This window comes from Microtus oregoni, unplaced genomic scaffold, assembly GCF_018167655.1.
Source record: "Microtus oregoni isolate MIOR12 unplaced genomic scaffold, Mior012 000021F_ref0000039, whole genome shotgun sequence".
Classification (NCBI taxonomy): Eukaryota; Metazoa; Chordata; class Mammalia; order Rodentia; family Cricetidae; genus Microtus; species Microtus oregoni.
In genome coordinates this window covers 29,300,611-29,320,476 of record NW_024543080.1, presented here as the reverse complement: position 1 = coordinate 29,320,476, position 19,866 = coordinate 29,300,611, and the positions used below count along the sequence as shown (strand labels likewise).

Below are 19,866 nucleotides of genomic sequence, written 5' to 3'. Positions count from 1 at the left end.
ATTTTACTATAAAATGATGCTAAAAGAAGCATTTGTATTGTAAGTATTTGGCTTTGTTTCAAATGACAGGTGGAGTGAGCAGGCTGAGGGTTTTGCAGTGCGAGGGGCTGCACCTCAGGCTCACTCATGCCAGGCAAGCCCTTCTCTACCGAGCTACAGCCCCAGCCTCGTTTTCATCATTTTTGGCTCTTGCTGTGTGTTCCCAAATCATCTTATAATGTCAGTCTGCAATTGAGTAGAACAGTTTGCTTGAAGCCATTCCAGCGTTGAGATTTTATTAAAATACGTTCCTGAAAATGATAATCAATCATATAAAGTAGATTCACTTTGGTATCTTTTAACAAATCATGATGAATTGGAGCAATTGAGTTTAGTTAATTATTCATGAATGGTTTTCCTCCTAAGACTCTGCTGAAAGGAACGTCAGCCCAAGATAGATTTCAGATCAGTATCTCGCTTGGGTTACCACAGGCTAAATGGAAACTATGATTCTCATTTTAATATGGAAGATAGTTATTGATAGGCCTTATCTCTAGCTCTCATTTGAGCAGCATTAGATATTTCACTAAAACCCTGTATGCCGAGGCAGACAGTACATTAGGAAGTGTAAGAGAAACATTACAAGATCACGTCTGGGGTTTGTATTTATATCCATTATTCGTTAAGACTTAGAGACTTCGAATCAGAGAGGGTGAGATTTCTTTCCTTCAGGCTGGAGGGATGGAGCAGCAGCTGTGTACTGTTCTTGTGGCGGACCCGTATTTAGATGGCTCACAACTACCGTGACTCTAGCTTCTGGCCTCTGCAGACGCTGCACCCACACACAGACACAAACACGTACACACGCTTTAAAGGAAGGGATTTTAAGAGAAGATTTCTTTCTCTCCAGATTAATTAACATGATAATGATAAACAAGTTATTTCACTCCTCGGGTGCGTGCTAGTGTCCCATTCCCAATCGCAGAGGTTTTGATTCTAACATGCAGTCAGGACTCTGTCATGCGCAGTCCCAGGTCCTGCTCCTAGGACATGCTAGGTTAACAGTTTGCTTTGGTTCTTTTTGTTAATAGCAAACTAACTCTGCGTAAATCAGATTAGAAGAGATTTAAGTTTTCTAAATAGACATGAAATCCTGGTGATCTTCTAAAAAGCATAGGAATGTTTTTGAGCTATGTGTGGTAGCACATCTCTATGATCCCAGAAGAACCTCAAGTTCAAGGCCAGCCTGGGCTATGTAGGTAGACCCTGTCTTTAAAACAAAGCAGATCAGAGCAAAACATTAATAGCTGCTTTGGTTGTAGAATAAGCTTGAAGATAAGTGTTCTACCATGGCAGGATCCAGGCCTTTGATCTAGAATCTTAGGAAGCCTGACCAGCTTAGAGGCAATTCCTGGGTCAGAAGCACCTTCGCTGCTGCCTAAATTCCTTAAGAACCTGATATTATTCATTCTCCTTGGTGTTTACTTCATTTTTCAATCTTCCTTCAGAAACTCCATCAAAACTCTTCCCTAACTTGAGCAACGCAGTAAATAAATGTCATAGGTCCACTTCACAGTGTAGCGAGCTGACACTGTTTCTCCTCACACATTTAATGAGAGGTACGGGTTAGTGTTTCTCCTGGCCTTCTTTCCTAATGGGTGGCTATAACATTGTGTCTAAAGTACAAATTATTCCGGGCACCTAATATAAAAAAAAATAGCTTCTTTCATGTAAATAGTGAAGGCTAAATGGAATAATTATTTGCCTTTTTCCCCTCTAGGAACATTTCATGGAAGTAATCAGAAACCAGGAGTTTGTCTTACTCCCAGGCAATGAAATCGCAAAGCTCTTGGCCAGTGATGACATGAATATCCCTAATGAGGAGACAATACTGAACGCCCTTCTTACTTGGGTCCGGCACGATTTGGAGCAGAGGCGGAAAGATCTCAGTAAACTCTTGGCTTATATTAGGCTACCTCTCCTTGCACCACAGGTAATAAATGGCACTCGTCTGCGGGTGTTTTTCTTTGGCTAGTCTGTCAAAGTAATTTATACATGTTTTCCTGTGGAATGTATCCGTTAAAAGGTATTAAACCAACAAAAGGCTGCTTCTGTTCGCAGTTCAGAGGGTCAAGTTATCTAACTCACATTGATTAAGGAGCACTGTTGATTTCGAGTTAGCAATTTTATTGGACTCTACTATCAACCTGTCCTAATAACCGGAGGTAACTTAGTAATAAGAGCCAGAAATTTTAGATCAGCTCAGTGCCGCATGATGGTTAGGTGCCGACTGGCTGCGGGGCTCTGTGGTAAATGCTCTGACACCGGAAGCTTTGACTTGACTTGGTGTGTTCTCATACCACAGCCTCCCCTCTGGGAAACAGAGATGTCAGGGATTCTTATCAAGCCGAGGTGCCTCCTATCTGGCTGTTTCAGGATTATATAAGAGAAATGCAATCTGTGAAACATAATGTACTATAAATGATGCCATGGTTTCAGAGTTGTCAGTCATTACAGACTTGCACAATTTCCCCTTTGTGCAGTTTTTGCTGGAATATATAGGAATTTCCCCAGCTTTTTCTCCTGCCTATCTTGGGCATTGACTAGAGAAAGAGGCCTTGAGCACAGAGGAGGTGATTCAGGCTTGGCCTTCTTTTCTTTTTCTTATTATTTAAACTGCCACAGATGCTGCCTTCTTTATATTAATTTTGCAGCTAATGCATTATTTCTGGCTACCGTGAGCGGAAGTTTGTATTCTACCTAGCAAAAACAAAAGTCACTGCCAAGGCCCCGTGCTCAGCCCTCCCTATTCACAAGCGGAACTTCCTAAACAGATGGCAATTCAGGAAAAGCAGCATAATAAAGGATTTCTCTTGAAATCAGGTCTAAAGAGGGCCCTTAAAGTTTCCTTGCTTCCTAGCAGACATTCTCTTTCTAGCAGACATTCTTTCTTATTCTTTTCTGAATGGAAGAAAGTAAAATATGGAAGATCTTAGTGGGAAGATCCTGTATAACCATATATCCTGGAAATGTGGTTCAGTTCTGCAGCTTAAAGGGCACTTCCAACATGGCAGGCCTCTCACCAACCTTTAAAACTCCTGTTCCCAGGAACTTAGGGACAGAGCATTTCCCTGAGTCCTTAGAAAGACAGGAGATCATTCAGTCCAACACCTGGGGCACAGGCAAAGCATTCGGCAAGTAAAACCAGATGTCCAGAACCACAGCTCCATACTACGGCAGAGTAACTCTGCACTCTCATCCTTCTCGACTGACTCTGCTCGCCTTTACTGCATGGAGCTCCTGAGAGCCAGAGCTGGGATCTGAACCCACGTATGGGTCTGTGCCCATTCTGTCTGTTAAACACACCGTGTATAGAATTGCAGGAAACCAGAGCTGGGCAGCGGTGGTGTACACCTTTAATTCCAGCACTCGGGAGGTGGAGGCAGGTGGATCTCTGTGAGTTCAAGGCCAATCTGGTCTACAAGAGCTAGTTCCAGGAAGGCTCCAAAGTTACAGAGAAACCCTGTCTTGAAAAAAACAAAACAAAAAAAAAAAAAAACAAAAACAAAATAAAAACAAAGAAGGAAACAGAATGAAAGCTAGGTATGGTTAAAAAAAGTAGTAAGAAAAGGCTCTGAAGAGATAGGTGAATAAACACGACATGGAAAAAATGAGTACCCTTCCCCCCCCCCAAAAAAAAGATGGCAGAGAACCAGAGTGAACTTCCTTAAATTTCATGTGATCTGCATCGTGTGTTAGCCACCAAAAGCATGATGGGGCGGGGCGGGACATGTTCAGGAAAGAGACCAGACTGTGCACTGGTGTGAAGCATACATTATGGGATTTGAAGAATGCTTACATGACTGGAGGGCTGATAGATATCAAGAGGTGAAACTAGAGAGGGAATTAAACCAGATCATGAAGAACCTCTAGTCAAGCAAAGGAGTTTGGGCTTTATCTTAAAAGCAAGAAGAAGGATGGAAAGGTTTTATAATAAGAAAGGCATAGCATAATTCTGTTTGGGGGTGATGACTGTAAATGCACTAGAGAATGAATCAGGTCTATACTAGAGACCCATTAGAAAGGCTGTCAGAGTTCAGCTAGGTGAAGAAGACACTCAGGCAGTGCCAGAGAGAAATTACCAGAAACTGACAAAACTTAATGACTGGGTATGAAGGACCCAATGTGATTCTATTTGTAGAATGAGGTTGGTGAAGGTGATGTCATCTAGACAAGGGATAGAGTGAGGGGTAGCAGGTAGCGTGGGGGAGGGGAGGGAGAACCATTTCCCAAAATTGCTTGGCACCTTACATCTTGAATCCTCAGAATATTAAGACGAAAAAAAATGGGAAAACTTACCAGCATGTTGGAGCCCAAAGCAAAAGAATGATACTGGCCAGGGAGAATGCAGAAGTGCTAGGACTGGACCCTAGGAAACACTAAGGTTTAGTGGCCATCACCAACCTAACCAAGTGACAGGAGTTACTAGAACTTGATTCCATGATTGAGGAGGAGGAAGTACTATGTCCTCTGATGCTACAGAGAAGACAGGTTAGGAAGGGGGACTCATTGAGTTAGCCTGTTGGTTCTTGAAGTATAGGACCCACAGTGCCCGTGAACTTTTGAGATGGACCCTAGAAAGGTGATTTGATAAGCCCTGCACTGATTCAGGTGCACCCTCAGGTTTGAGAACCCCTGTCCATGGTGGGCGGCAGTAATGGAAGAGCACATATGATTGAGTTGGCTACAGTGCCCTGCACCTGCTCGGTGTCAACAGTTAGTTCACCTCTGAGCTATGGTTTTCTTTCCTACAAGGAGAATACTATATTGCAACACTTAGTTACTCTGTTGACCCTCCCCCCCCCAAACACACACACCATTGGTAGCTTCCTGTATAAGTAGAACACATTGTAGTTAGATTATATCCACTATTAGCCTCCTCCAACTCCTCAAGGACCACACACACTATAACCCACTGAGGACAGTTGGTTCTGCCAGCTGTGCACGGGTACAGGACCGTCCACTGGCCCATGGGCAATCTAATAGGCTCCACATGGCTATAGGGAACTGACAGTGCCTTCCTCAGTGACTATCATTTGCCAAAAGCCCCTCAGCTAAAGTAAGATCCTTGTGAGCCCCTCCTCCATCCACTCTGGAGCCTTGATGGGCTTATTCTTGCAGAGATCTTGTGCAGGCAAGCACAGACACGTTAGCACTGCCGTGTCCATAACTATTTTGTGGCAGTCCTCCCTGTCCTCTGGCTTTTATAATCTTTCCGGCCCCCTTCCACAGTGTTCCTTGAATTGTGGGGGGAGGAGAAGTAATAAATTTCACAGTGTGTCTGTGTGTCTGTGTGTGTATGTGTTAGGCTGAGTACTTGTGAGTTTTTTTGGGTTTGGATTTGAGTTTCGGTGATGAAAGTGAAAACCAAAATTATAGAATTAGTTAGCAAGCAGAATTCTGAAGTTATATTCTGTATGTTTTACTTACATACATAAAAGGTAGGGAAATATAACAATTGTTAAAATTGCCAAGTACTATTGAGTAATTAGTGACTTTTTAAAACTGTAATTAGATATAGTAACCTAGAGAATTTAGATTTGTGAAGTGTTTTCTCAATATCAAGTAAATGAGATTTTATCATCAGTTTCCAAATATTAATTTTATTGTAGTGTTATCAACAGTAGATATTGTAAATGATGAGAGAAATGATATATATTATTATGGTATGCTACCCAAGTAATCCTTTAATTTTTTTTGTTTATTATTTGTATATGGACTTGTGTGTATGTATACGCGTGTGTGATGAGGGATGGGCACACATTCCATAGTGTGCATGTGGAGGTCAGAGGAAAACTTCATGGGGCATGTTCTCACCTGCCTTAGGTAGGTTCCATGGTTGGAACTCAGCTCATCAGACTTGCATAGCAAGGGTTTTACTCACTGGGCCATCTCATCAGATCCCCAAGTGATCTTTTGAAAATAAATTCTGCTTATGTGTGTGCGCGCACACTTCTATGTGCTATGTACACTTGCTTGTATGTATCCACATATCTCTGTAGATGCACATGCATGAATGTGAGTGCTTGTAGAAGACAGGGGCCAACAGCACATGTCTTCCTTGGTCACTCCTCACCATATTTTTTAAGACAGGATCTCTCACTGAATCCGGAGCTCATCACTGTGGCTAGACTGATTGACCAGTGAGTTCGAGGGATCCACCTGTCTCCAGCCCGCCCGGTGCTGAACTTATAGATCCATGACCTGGTACCCAGGTCATGTGTGGGAACTGGAGATCTCAATTCAAGAGCATGGTTGTGTGGCAGACATTTTACCAACTGAGCCATCTCCCAGTCTCCCAAGTGACCATTTCGGAAGAAACGGAATAATCAAAACAAGAAAGTGTTTTTGCAGTCATTCTTGCCTGGAATTCTACTAAAAATGAACTCAAATTCAAGAAGGAAAAAGGACTACAATTACTGGAGCTATGACAAGACAGACTTTAGAGTTGATCAAGTTTTATGCAATGTGGATAAGTCATTCTCATTCTATATGTGTTGTGAGGGGACAAATTTATAAAAATAGTCTTGACAAACAAATACAAAAGTGAAGATAAGCTGAGTGGTGGCGGTGCATGTCTTTATTCCCAGCATTTGGAAGGCAGAGGCCAGTGAATCTGCATTCGAGGCCAGCCTGGCTACCGAGAAACCCTGTCTCCAAAACAAAATAAAGAACACAAGAGTGAAGAATCTACACAATCAAAATGTCTCATTTCCCAGAGACTTTTATTTTAATGATTTGCCACTGATTATGGCAAACAGGCATTTGGAATTCATAAAAAAAAGCAAAAGTGTATTAGAATCAATATTTTATAGTTTAGCCAGTCATAATAATTTCCCAAACAATAGCTTACCTGCTGCACTAATACTTGATTATTGTTGTTCATGAATTAATTGCTTTGTAATTTTTATATTCTCATTTCTTAAATTCACTAATCTAGTTTTAATAAACTACAGAACTTATAAGCATGTTAAAAATATCTTTTACTTCAAATTGCAGTAACTATAAAATCTGAGACTTTACTGCCTGCCTGTGTTTTATTTCACATTTATTTTTATTTAGAAAACACGAAGGTAATTATATCAGAAGTAATACTAGCACTAACATTAATCTAAATGAGCCAACTCCAAGCATACCCACTAATGGCTTCTGTGCTAAGTTTATGTTTTGTGTTCGTGGGAAAAACTGGCCCAGGTCATGAGACTTGTGTCTTGCCGAGATTATTTTGCCTTTGGCTTGCAATACATGCTTACCAAATGCCATGGGCTTTTTGTTGTTGTTGTTTATTTGTTTTGTTTTTTATTTTTTGAGACAGCATTTCTCTGTGTAGCCTTGGCTGTCTTGGAATTCAATCCGTAGACCAGCCTGGCTTCTATGGGTTCATAGAGATCCGCCAGATCTCTCTTCAGTTATCAAAGCCTAAACATATTCTCAGCATTGTTAGCCATTAAGGAAATGCAAAGGAAAACCCACTTTTCTACTTCTCCAGCTGGCTGAGATGGGCACGGTTGGGAGAGTGTGTGGAAACGGAAGCCTCACAGGGGCTAGCGGGAATAGGAGTGTGGTGCAGACACTCTGAAAAGCAGTTTTGAGGTTCCTTTAAAGTGAAGGATGATTTTAGCTAGTTATCCACCCAAGAGAAATCAGCATATCCCCACACAGCGATGTGCACGCCATTGTCTTGGCAGCTGTTTATAGTCACTCCACACAGGAAGCAACCTAAGTGTCCATCAGTTGCTGGATGGGCGGAGTGGAACAGAGCCAGTCGGTAGACTAGTATCCAACAGCAAAGCAGCAACACTGATACATGCTACGCCATGGACAAGCCGAAAGAATATGCTGGATAATATAAGCAAGACATAGAGGGCATGTATGATTGTGTTTGTATGAAATATGCAGACAAGGCAAATCTGTCTGGATAGATTAATGTTTGGGATGGGTGGTGGCAGATGGACATGGCAATGAAGAGAAACTGAGCTCTGGGATCTCCCTGAGTGAAAGAAATGCATCAGCCCTGTCCACTTGGTACATTTACTAAACGTCAGCTCACTGGCTAATTAATAGACTATGGTTACTCTATGTTTTAAAGGATAATACACCACGGCCAGGGAAAGTTTCCCAAGAACAACAACAAAAGAACAATTATCAGGGAATCTATCAGGAAATCATTACATGACGAGCTTAAAAGAAAAAAAAAATATGATCTTATAAATAGATGTGTGAAAGATTTTTGAGGATAAAATTGGTGCAAAATTGGTGCCAATTCGTAACTGGAACTCTAAAGCAGGGGGAAATGGAGGCAGCCTAAATAAAAATGGACCACACAATGCTGTAACGACTACAGTGTGAAGCAGTAAAACACTAATGCCTGCTGAACGCCCACCGGAAGCTGAGAGGTTCCATTGACCCAATGAGTCACTATTACATTGAAAGTTTGGGCAGTATGATAAACCCATAAACGGAAGTGATTTGTGTCCACCCAGAAAAAGATGCCAGACTGTTCCTAGTCGGTGATGAGTGATGGACCACAGCTGGAGCACAGTGAGTGTGGTAAAGTGCCAGGCTAAAGTACAAGTCACAATAATCAGTCGAAATTGGCAATAAAAGTAATTACATGTATAGGAATAAATTTAATAACACGAAGGCAAAGACAGTAAAGAAAATCATACAAGTGAACAAAAAGACCTAATATCATAAAGTGTATATTCTCCCTAACTAGTAAAAGCTTTTCGGTACAGTTCACACCAAAAAGTCAAGATAATAAAAGAGCTAGATGGCTCTTAAATTGACATGGAAAACTAAACCTCAGATGTCCAAGAAAGCCATGAAACTTGATGAGGGGAGACTAAAAATATCAGATTTCAGAACATGCTAGGAAGGCATTAATGATCTTGTTCTGGCAGCTCCTGCCTATAGTCTCAGGACCTAGAAAGCTGAAGCAGGGGGACCAGAAGTTCAGAGCCAGCTTGGGCCATAGATTGAGTTCAAGGCCAGTCTATGTGAGTTCCTGCCCCAGAAACAACACACACGGGGCAGGGGAGGGAGATGTACACCTTTAGTCCCTGTACTCGGGAGGCAGAGGCAGTGACAAGCTGATACATCGACCCCTATAATTTCAATACTGAGAGGCTGAGACAGGAAAATCTGGAGTTCAGGACTAGCCTGGTCTGTATCATGAATCCCAGGCCAGCCAGGGCCACATAGTCCCTGTCACAAAACTAAAATAAAATCCCAGAAATAAGCCGATCAGTAGAACAAGGCAATGGATTAAAAAGCATATCTTAAAAAAAATCTTTATTGTACATATATTCTGTTCTTTTCTAGTTCCTGGCAGACATGGAAAACAATGCACTTTTTCGGGATGACATAGAATGTCAGAAACTCATTATGGAAGCAATGAAGTATCACTTATTACCTGAGAGACGACCCATGTTGCAGAGTCCTCGGACGAAACCTCGCAAGTCGACTGTTGGAACACTGTTTGCAGTTGGCGGGATGGATTCAACGAAAGGTAATGGGTAATCTTTGATCTAGAGGAACGGAGGGTGATACACCCTGCTACCAAGAGGCCCTGTGGAGAAATGGCTGGTTCAGGGACAAGGACGGGAAAAATGAGCCTGGAAAACAATTCTAGTGCCAGAGGTGTTCAAGGTATGGTGGGGGCAAGTCAAAAGACAGAGAAAACATCTTGTCGGGAGACTCCATTGAGTTCAAAGCCATTTGAGCATCTACGTAAGCAATTATAGTAAATGAGAGACCGTAAACTCCAAGTCTCCACAAGTGCTACACATAAAGAAAGGAAGCTGTCTTCTCGGTAGAGTGCCGTCTGATAGAGAAAGGAAGATGAGATTAGGAAAAAGTATTTAGTTTGTGCTGGGAATCAACTCAGTGACAGCACTCTCTTCACATGCGTGAGGCATTGGGTTCAGTCCCCAGTACTCATGCACAGGCGCATGCATGTATGCACACACGCACAAGCAAGCAGAGAAGGAAAGAAAGATTATCCATTTGGCAGCCACCAAAATAAAACATCTCTATTCTGAAATTCAGAAATTCTTGGAGAAGACATGATACTTAAAAAGCTTCATATTTTGGAGCATTTCTCTCCCGGCTTGGTTGTTATAAAAGATAAAATGGTGTCTTTCCAAGTACTGAGAACTGACACACAGCACTTAACCAAGTGACTAAAACGAATGGTGCCAGTGATGAATCCAAGCAGCGAGTGCCCTGATAGGACCCACTCTCTGGAAGTCAGCAGCCCAAAGCATCACCTAAATCGTGGGGGAAACACAGATTCCGACAGAATGACTTGTCTGTCTTTAGAATTAAAATATGCTGATGCCGTCATATATACTTCAAAATTCAGACTTTAGGGGCTGGAGAGATGACTCATCAGTTAAGAAGCAGCCCTTGGTGCCCCTGCAGAGGATCCTGGCTTGCTCCCAGCACCCACATCAGATGGCTCACAACAACCTGTGACTCGGCTTCAGGGCACCTGACGCCTTCCAGCCTCAGAAGACACCCACACAGTGTGCATGTGCATACACACAGAGAGACACATGCACATAATTTTTAAGAAATCTGGGAAAAGATCTGACTTGGTTGCAGATTATGTGCGCACAAAGGAAAAATATCACTATTCTAATATATTGTGGTTTTTGTGGTTGTTTTGTTTTGCCGCAGAGTTCATGATTGAGACTGATACCAAAGTGTTAAATAATAGCTCTGTAAATGTTAATTTCCAGATGTTGATAGTTGTAGTATAGTTTTTATAGAGAATTTCTTGTCCCAAAGAAGATATGCTGAAATATTTAGGGCTATAGGGTCATCGCTTCTGTGATTTACTCTTAAACAATTGAGAAAACTCCGTGCGTGCATGCATACATACATACATACATAGAAAAGAAAGCTAAACACAAACATTTGGGAACCTTGGTTAAGGCGACTGGCAATCCTTTGGACCATTCTGTCAACAGTTGTCACTAGTGATTGAAGACCACACCTAGTGCCATTGGCTGTCGGTTGTTATGGGAGCTTGCTGTATATTTGAAAGCTCATGCATATCTGCCCATGTTCCTAGAGCTAGCTAGTGTCTGCAGGCTCTGGTAAAAGTCCTCTGACTTCCATAGACTCATCATGGTCCTCCTCTCGCCCCTGTTCCAATCCCATTGGCCAACTTGCTCATCTGACATGCCAAAACATATTTCTACATACCAAGGATGCTATGTTAAATGTTCCCATCACTTCCCTCTGACAGTAACATTACCCCTCACTCAAACTTCCTCTCAAATGTCAGTTGGCCACAGAGGCTTCCCATGGCTGTTGGGTAGCAGCCTCTTACCTACCACATTTTTTACTTACCCTTTTTTTTTTTAATCTCATTACTCTAAGTTAAATTTTTTCGCAGTATCTGATACACTTATTTATGGTCTCTTTACCTCTTCCTACCCCCAGTAAGTAAAAAAGCACAGGGATTTTGCTCATTGAAGCATTCATATTAATATTAATACATAGGGCTTGGAATAATAATTTGCTGGTACCCCCTAAGTATTTGTCAAATGCCTTTATTGTCTCTTCAGTTACATAACTAAAGCTCTCGGTGCACTTGTCACATTTTAGTATTTCTCCCGAGTGTGATAACTTTAAGGAATATGAAATCATGCACTGTATGCCCAATTGCTTCTTAACTTTAGGTTCATGGATGGAGACTGTAAGGTCTATACTGAGCCAGGAAGATAGGTCAGTGGTAGAGTGTTTGACCAAAACATGCAAGGTCCTAGGTTCAGTATGTAGAAATACACACACACACATAATTTTTTAAAAAATATATTTTCTCTATGTGGGTGTTTTGCCTGCAAGTATGGCTGTGCACCATATGCATGCAGTAGCTGTGGAAGCCAGAAGAGGGCAGTAGATCCTCCCCATCCCCATCCCCAGCCACCCTGAACTAAAGTTATTGACAGCTGTGAGCTATCATGTGGATGCTGGGAATTAAACCCAGGTCCTCTGGAAGATCAGATAATGCTCCTAACCACTGTAAAATCCCTACAGCCACCCCAACACACATCCAAGCTTAAAGATATACATGTGTTTTATTAATCTAGATGTTTAAATTTTGAGTTTCCAGTTTATAATAATATCTCACTACTTCATAAACTAGGTCTAAAAGAACATGTAAGATTTAAGAGAAAAAATAGTTTGAAAATTCATCAATGAAGAAGGATTTTTATTTGATGGAAGGCAATTTTTATTTGATTTGATTTATCTAATAGAAGATTTTAAGGTCATGGCTGGAGTAAAGAATCAAGTGCTATAATATAATTTACACATAAGCATAATCTAAGTATATGAATAAAATATCATTATTGCCAACAGTTACTAAGAAAGATTATGCAAATAAAAAATATTTTTAACCAGCTAGTATTTAGAAGCAATTCTGTATGTATAAGAATACAAAGTGGGGGGGGGGGGGGCTAGAGAGATGGCTCAGTGGTTGAGCACTGGTTGTTCTTCCGGAGGACCTGAGTTCAATTCCCAGTACCCACATGGCTGCTCAGAGCTGTCTTTAATTCCAATTTCAGGGGATCTAACACCCATGGCAAAATACCAATGTGTATAAAACAAAATAAATTAATTTAAAAAAAAGAATACAAAGGTGGTCTGGGCAGTGGTGGCTCATGCCTTTAATTCCAGCAGTTGGGAGGCAGAGGCAGGTGGATCTCTATGAGTTTGAGATCATCCTGATCTACAGAGCAAGTTCCAGGATAGCCAGGGCTACACAAAGAAACCCTGTCATGGAGAAAAAAAAAAAGAAGGAGGAGGAGGAGGAGGAGGAGGAGGAGGAGAAGAGGAAGAAGAAGAAGGAGGAGGAGGAGGAGGAGGAGGAGGAGGAGGAGGAGGAGGAGGAGGAAAGAGACTTGGTATCAATCTCAAATAACTCATAACTGTAGAGGATAAAACTAAGCAGTAACTCTAAGAAGATATACCGGTAACAGTGACTCCGATGGTCCTGCGGAGTAAGTGTTCCCTGTGCTGGCATCCTCTGTAAGGCTAAAGCTGGCTGTCAATTAGCAATTTAAAGAGAGAAAGGGACTCAAACTCTACATAATTGGGAATTAGTTTTTGGTGGGTTTTTTTTTTCTTTGTTTGTTTCGCTTTCTTTCATTTGTTTTCCTAAATCTCCGCTGGTTCCACGTGTGGAGAGAACAAAGAGTTCTAGAAGTTTCCAGAGGTACCTTTGGGCAGTAACCTCCATCACTACTCACAGTCCAGTTCCCAAATGACCTTTGTCCTTCCTCCTTTCTGTGTGCCCCTCCCTTCTATGGGAGCCAGCCCCGTGCACTGTGTTTTGTTATTACTGCTCTTTCCCCCTTTCCCTGGAATGTCATGTTATTATTGTCTCCTTTATCTCTTGTGCCATCAGCTTCCTTCCTCTCAACTAGAGCCTTTCCATTTTATATCTGTAAACCAACCCCACAGTCCCAGATTTACTGGAGACAAAGCCTCCTTCCCTCTGCCTAGGAATCCCTGTGTGCACACGGCCAGGCTTCTCAGAGTCATCCTCTGTGGCGCTCCCTGCCTGCATTTCCTCACCACTCAGCCACCCAAATAGGGAACCCTCCTGAAAGTCCTCGGTGACCTCCTTGAAGCTCAACCCTGTGCTTCTTACTTTTTATTTGTTCCTCTCGGTGCGTTTGACATTGTCAGATGAACTGGCTGCTGTAAACTCTTGTTTCTCTGGCTTCCACAGTGCTAAACTCCCCTGCATGTCCTCCCACTTCTGTGTGTCTTCACAGCCTCTGTGAACAGAGAACCTTCTTGTTGGACCTTTTACTACAGGAGGATGCCTGGAAGAATGACAGGAGAGAAGGTCAGGGGGGTAGACAGCAGCCTTACTACTGGGACAGAATCAAAGTATTGCTATCGATGCTAATAAAAACCTATATGCTTTGGGGCTCGGAAGTTGGCTCTGTTGGTAGTGATTCTCCTTAAAAGCATGAGGACCTGAGTGTAGATCCCCCAGAAACCACATACATAGCTGGCACACATGTGTAACCCCAGCGCTGGGGAGGCAGAGACAGGTAGGTCAACCTAATCTAACCAAAACAGTGAGCACCAGGTCAGCCAGCCAACCTAACCAAAACAGTGAGCTCCAGGTTCAGTGAGACACCTCTGGAGATACAAGGTGGAGAGTGATAGAGGAAGACGCCACACATCACCCTCTGACTTCGAATGCACACTCACACATGTGCACAAGCATGTGTGTGCACACACAGGAATATGCATTGATACCATATAAAATTCCACTTCTCTACATGAAACATAGTCACAGTGGAGCTCGTAGTCCCATAACTCTCTTTGTTACTGTTAAGGAGCAACAAGCATTGAGAAGTACGACCTCCGTACAAATATGTGGACGCCTGTGGCAAACATGAACGGGAGGAGACTGCAGTTCGGTGTTGCGGTGTTAGATGACAAGCTGTACGTGGTTGGAGGGCGCGACGGACTGAAGACTTTGAACACGGTAGAGTGCTACAACCCCAAAACAAAGTCCTGGAGTGTGATGCCGCCTATGTCCACACATAGGCATGGGCTTGGTAAGTGTATCTGCAGACCTACTTAGAAAGGCAGGTTGCCGCTACATTTTTCCCATCTGTACCAGGCAGAAGACCAGTGTGTGGGCTCAGTCAGCAACTGTTGCCAGGCAGCCCTCATACCTGAGAAGCAGAAGCCCCAACACAGCACTTACTTAAATGAGGCAACAATGGGTGTAACAGAAAGTATGGGGTCCAAGGGGTTGAGGAAGCATGATGGGCTGACAACCATGCCTCACATTCGTGTTAGGAGGATGATACGTGGCCTGGTTAAAATACTCATCAAAACTAGCATTTCTATTTCCATATGTATATGGAAAACAACAATGACAGATGTGTATGTATTATGGTTTTTAAGCAGAAGGGAATTCACATACACACAGACACACACACACACCAAAATTGAACATCATACAGACATTTCTTTTTCATTCTGTCTTTTTTGTCTGGTTGTTTCCCTGCATATATATATATATATATATGCACCACTTGTATGCAAAGCAAGCTGCAGATCCCCAGGAACCGGGGTTACAAATGGTTGTGAACTGCCATATGGGTCCTGGGAATCAAACCCCAGTGCCCCAGAGAGTTGCCAGTGCTCCAAACTGCTGACCCATCTCTCCAGCCCCTCTTTCTCTCCTGTCAGATAACTCACTGAGCAGACAATGTTGCCTGTAGTGTGTATCCCTTGTTCTATAGATTCCCAGGGTCTGCAGGGTCACACTGTGAAAAAGAAAGGGGCTCTGGCCATGTTGTCCACTCCTCACAACCTGGAAAAGGGTCGAAACAGCTGCAGTAAGGAATTGGATAGGCCATGCAAAAGACAGGACAAGGGCAGTGAAAGCAAGTTGAGTTTAGCTCATGGAGATTATACTGTACTCCGTGTAGAATACTGAGCAGCAGCCTAGGGGCTGCCACCAAACCAGCACCCAGAAATGAAAAGAAAGAAAGGCGCTTTCTTCATCCTCAAAGAATTGATGGTGCATGAGCAGGGACAAGTGAATTTAGGCAACTCTATTTTCTCAGGTGAAACAAGAGAAGGAATTGTTAGAGAAGACTGGAGGAATGGAGAAATAAAATTAGGGTTTGAAGTGCATGTTTCACCAGCTTCTGCTGCATAACAAACCGCTCCAAAACTTAGACGCTTTTGCTGCAGGTTTGTTCTGCTTTGAAACCGGGTCTTGCAGAGGCTGGCCTCAAATTCACTATATAGCTGAGGCTAGTCTTGCATTACTAATCCTTGTGCCTCCACTTCCCCAGTGCTGAACCTGTGGGCCTGTGCCGTCACATCTGTCTAAAACATAGAAGCACAATGCAGAGACTTGCTACTAGAGCTCGTGGGTTTGTGATTGGTCAGTTTGGCTTTGGCTGCCGTGGATTGGTGCAAGCACTGCTGGTGTTCATCAGTCTGTGCAGGCTGGATGTTGTAGGACGGTCTCATCTACCTGTCTAGCATGGCAGCATCACAAAGTTATCAAAAACAGAGCGGGAAGCAGCGCCCAGGGCAGATTCTCACGCCTGTGCTTTCATCGTGTGTCCTAACATCTCACTGGTCCAAAGAAGCCACAATCAAAGCCCAAGTGAAGCAATGCATCCCCATTCTCTCAGTGGAGCTGCAGGGCAATGCTGGAAAATGCATGAAGTCAAAGAGTCTGTGGCCATATTTTCACCTTATCACAGCTTGGAAAAGGTTTGAAATGGCTTCCATAAAGAATCTGCTAGGTTGTAATAAAAGACAGATATGAAGACTGCCTCCAAAGCTAGCACCCAGAAGTGGAAACTGTCTGGGAATAGAGACTGACATGCTGGGAGGTTCAGGAAACTACCAGAGGGCCAGGGCTTCTGCAAGACAAGCTCTTATTCAGCCACAAGGTCTTTTTATTAAACCAATATTCCAACCTGTCAGTGGTTGCTGTGGGATAACCCTTCTGTATGCTGTGAATATGTGTTGCTCTCATTGGTTGATAACAAAAGCTGCTTTGGCCTAGAGCAAGGCAGAATAGGGCTAGGCGGCAAAACTAAACTGAATACAGAAAGAAATGAGGATGGAGTCAGGGGAAATGCCAGCCAGCCACCAGAGGAGCACAGGTAAAGCCACGAGACATGTGACAAAACATAGGTTAATAGAAATGGGTGAATTCAAAGGTAAGAGCTAGTTAGTAATAAGCCTAGGCTATTCAAGCAAGCAGTTTGTAATTAATATTAAACCTCTGAGTGATTACTTAGAAGTGGCTACCGGACAGGGCTGACCAGAGGAACTTCCGCATGCTCACGTTTAATTCCAGCACTCAGGAGACAGTGGCAGGCAGATCTCTGTGAGGGCAGCCTGGTCTACAGAGCAAGTTCCAGAATAGTCAAGGCTACACAAAGACATCATTTCAAAAAATAAACTACCATTCTGGGGATCAAACACAGGGATGTGTACTTGCTAGGGCAAGCATCCTGAAACTGGGGTATACCTCCATCCTGGAAAATATATTTTAATAATGAACGAAACCTGTAAAATTAGGTTTACCATAAAATCCAGGGTCATTGGCCGGGCGGTGGTGGCACACGCCTTTAATCCCAGCACTTGGGAGGCAGAGGCAGGCGGATCTCTGTGAGTTCGAGACCAGCCTGGTCTACAAGAGCTAGTTCCAGGACAGGCTCCAAAACCACAGAGAAACCCTGTCTCAAAAAAAAAAAAAAAAAATCCAGGGTCATTGTAATTCATTCGTATATCCCACTACCACCATGGGGAAAGAAACAATTCTAATTTAGGGTAAATCCTTATAGCACATAGAAGTTAATTGTTTTACCAATGTTTTCCTCAAAATAAATTTGCATAATAGATAAATTTTATCTATCTAAATTTACAAGATAAACCTAATTAAGAAAATTTTCAATCTCTTCATATATGAGAATTACATCAAGATTTAGTTTGGAAAAGGGGCTTTCACTGCTAAACTGATTTTTCAGAGCCCACATTCAAGAAGTTAGACAACATGAGTCCTTCTAGGCCCTTGATGGATATTTTGTATATGTAAAACTAGATATATTCTGTAAAATTGACAATATATTCAAGCTGAAATATGTGTATATGAATATATATTTTGTATACATGTGTCTGTGTGAGTCTTCACTAACCAGTACTATATAACAAGTATATATAACACAATATAGAACAGGTGAAATAAGAGTTGTTTTGGGTCACACGTGCACGACGGCTATTTTACCTGACTTGGCCGTGGTTGCTGGGTTGAATTACAGGGGTGTTTTGGCCATGATCATGTCACACCTCTTCTCAAGATCTACTTGACCAGATGTGGGGGGTGCACACCCCTAATTCCCACACTTGGGAAGCAGAGGAAGGAGGAGCATCACTTTGAGAGCATTCGTTTACATAATAGCATCCTATCTCAAAAAACAAGGGCAAAGGAGAATCCTTGACTGACTCTCCACACATTCAAAATAAAATCTAAAGGCCTGATAAGGGATAAGGCCAGAAGCACTTTTTCTGACTTCCTCATTTTCTACCCTCTCCCCTTCAGTTACCCGCTCAGCCAAGTAGACAACTTGTGTACCCCAGCCACATTAAGCACCCCTCAGACCTTCCGCATGCTATTGCGTACTTCACCTCCTCCCCTGTACAGGGTCTTCTGATTGCACCCATGCTTTTGTTCATGTGTCATCTCATCATGCAGGTCTTCCTTGGCGCTCTCTACCCTTGCTTTCATTGCTCCATTGTTTAAACTGGCACATGGCCGATGTGTATTTCCTGTCTGTCTCCTGATTAAAACACAGTACTGATCACAAGGACACAGCTTTTACCTCTATGTTCTATGGAGTGCCTATAACTTAGTAGAAACTTAAGAGGCGTTTGCTGGCCAAATTAACAAATGGCTCTTCCGACCCTGTTCCCTGATGGTGACACCGATAGGCTGTGGCATGAAACCACCCCAGTAAAACCTACGAATCTGAAGTGCTAGAGGGGAAAGAATGAACTCTGGGTATTGAAGGATGTTATAGTAATGGCAGTGTGTGCTGTTTCAGCCCCATCTGCCTCAGAAGAGCCCTGAGGAAGACCAGGAGCTATAGCCTAAGTTTGTGATTGGTTACGTTGTTTGCATGTTTCAGATTCATTGTAGTTACATTTTAATTTAAACATGAGTTTGAAAACATCTCAAGGCCTTCCCTCTCTGCTGTTCGCTTGTAGGCGTGGCCGTGTTGGAAGGCCCCATGTACGCGGTAGGAGGGCATGATGGCTGGAGCTATCTGAACACCGTGGAGCGATGGGACCCTCAGGCTCGCCAGTGGAATTTTGTTGCCACCATGTCCACCCCCAGGAGCACAGTAGGTGTGGCTGTACTAAGTGGAAAGTAAGGAGATATTTGAAGTTCTATTTCAGTCACAATAAATGCATTTATTATTGCATGGAGGACTACTTCGAGCAAGCTAACGAAACCTTTCCTATGACTTCTGTCCATAAGAGCCCTAATTGCCCATTGATAAGCTTGCTTTCTCATGTCCAGGGACTACACATTTCTAATTTGGAGTGAGTAAGTTTTATAAAAATAGCCAATATTAAATTGTACAGCAATAGTCTGGTGGTTTAAAGTCCTTTAAAATGATATGCTCTTTTTAAAGTAACACAGTGCATGGGGGGGGGGGTGATGTTTACAGTTAAAGTGCTTGTGGAATAAACATGAGGACCAGAGATGAAATCCATACAAGTACCGGTGGGTATTGCAGCCCACCTGTCACTCCAGCCTGGAAAGACAGAGATGGGGCATCAGCAGAGCAAGCTGCCTAGTGAGGCTGGCCATATCCAGGAGCTCTGGGTTTGATTGAGAGGCCTGCCTTGGTGCATAAGATTAAACAGCAGTGAAGGAGGAGGATACCTGACTCAGCTTCAGGCTCCACGTGCACACACATGCACCTGTATGTGCACCCACAAACCTGTGTGCCCACATAACACACACAAGAATATGCATACCCACATAGATGAAAATGTTAAAAATTAAAATACTGTGGTCTCTCGGTGCTTCCCTAAAGACTTTTCTCCATCATCTTCCGTGCATCATCTTCACTTTTGTGCCCCGTCTTTCCATTCGTGGTAGACTGGTGACCTCGGGATGGATTTAGGAAAAAGTGTTTGCCTACCCTTTTCCTGCTGTAAATAAACAGATTTATACAGGTCTCATGGTTCTCAATTATATAAGGACTAAATACAAACCTTTTTAGCCCCTTCTTC

At 42.8% G+C, this 19,866-nt stretch overlaps 1 protein-coding gene across 2 annotated transcripts in view; it reads left to right on the top strand.

Annotated features, from left to right (window-relative positions):
* Positions 1-19,866, top strand: part of Klhl5 (kelch like family member 5) — a 63,879-nt gene that overhangs the window by 37,708 nt on the left and 6,305 nt on the right. For both annotated transcript variants that reach the window (XM_041671509.1, XM_041671510.1), the window contains exons 5-8: positions 1,760-1,972; positions 9,364-9,550; positions 14,412-14,636; positions 18,829-18,991. In XM_041671509.1, the coding sequence (XP_041527443.1) occupies positions 1,760-1,972; positions 9,364-9,550; positions 14,412-14,636; positions 18,829-18,991 (788 nt within the window). The remainder of the gene's footprint in view (positions 1-1,759; positions 1,973-9,363; positions 9,551-14,411; positions 14,637-18,828; positions 18,992-19,866) is intronic.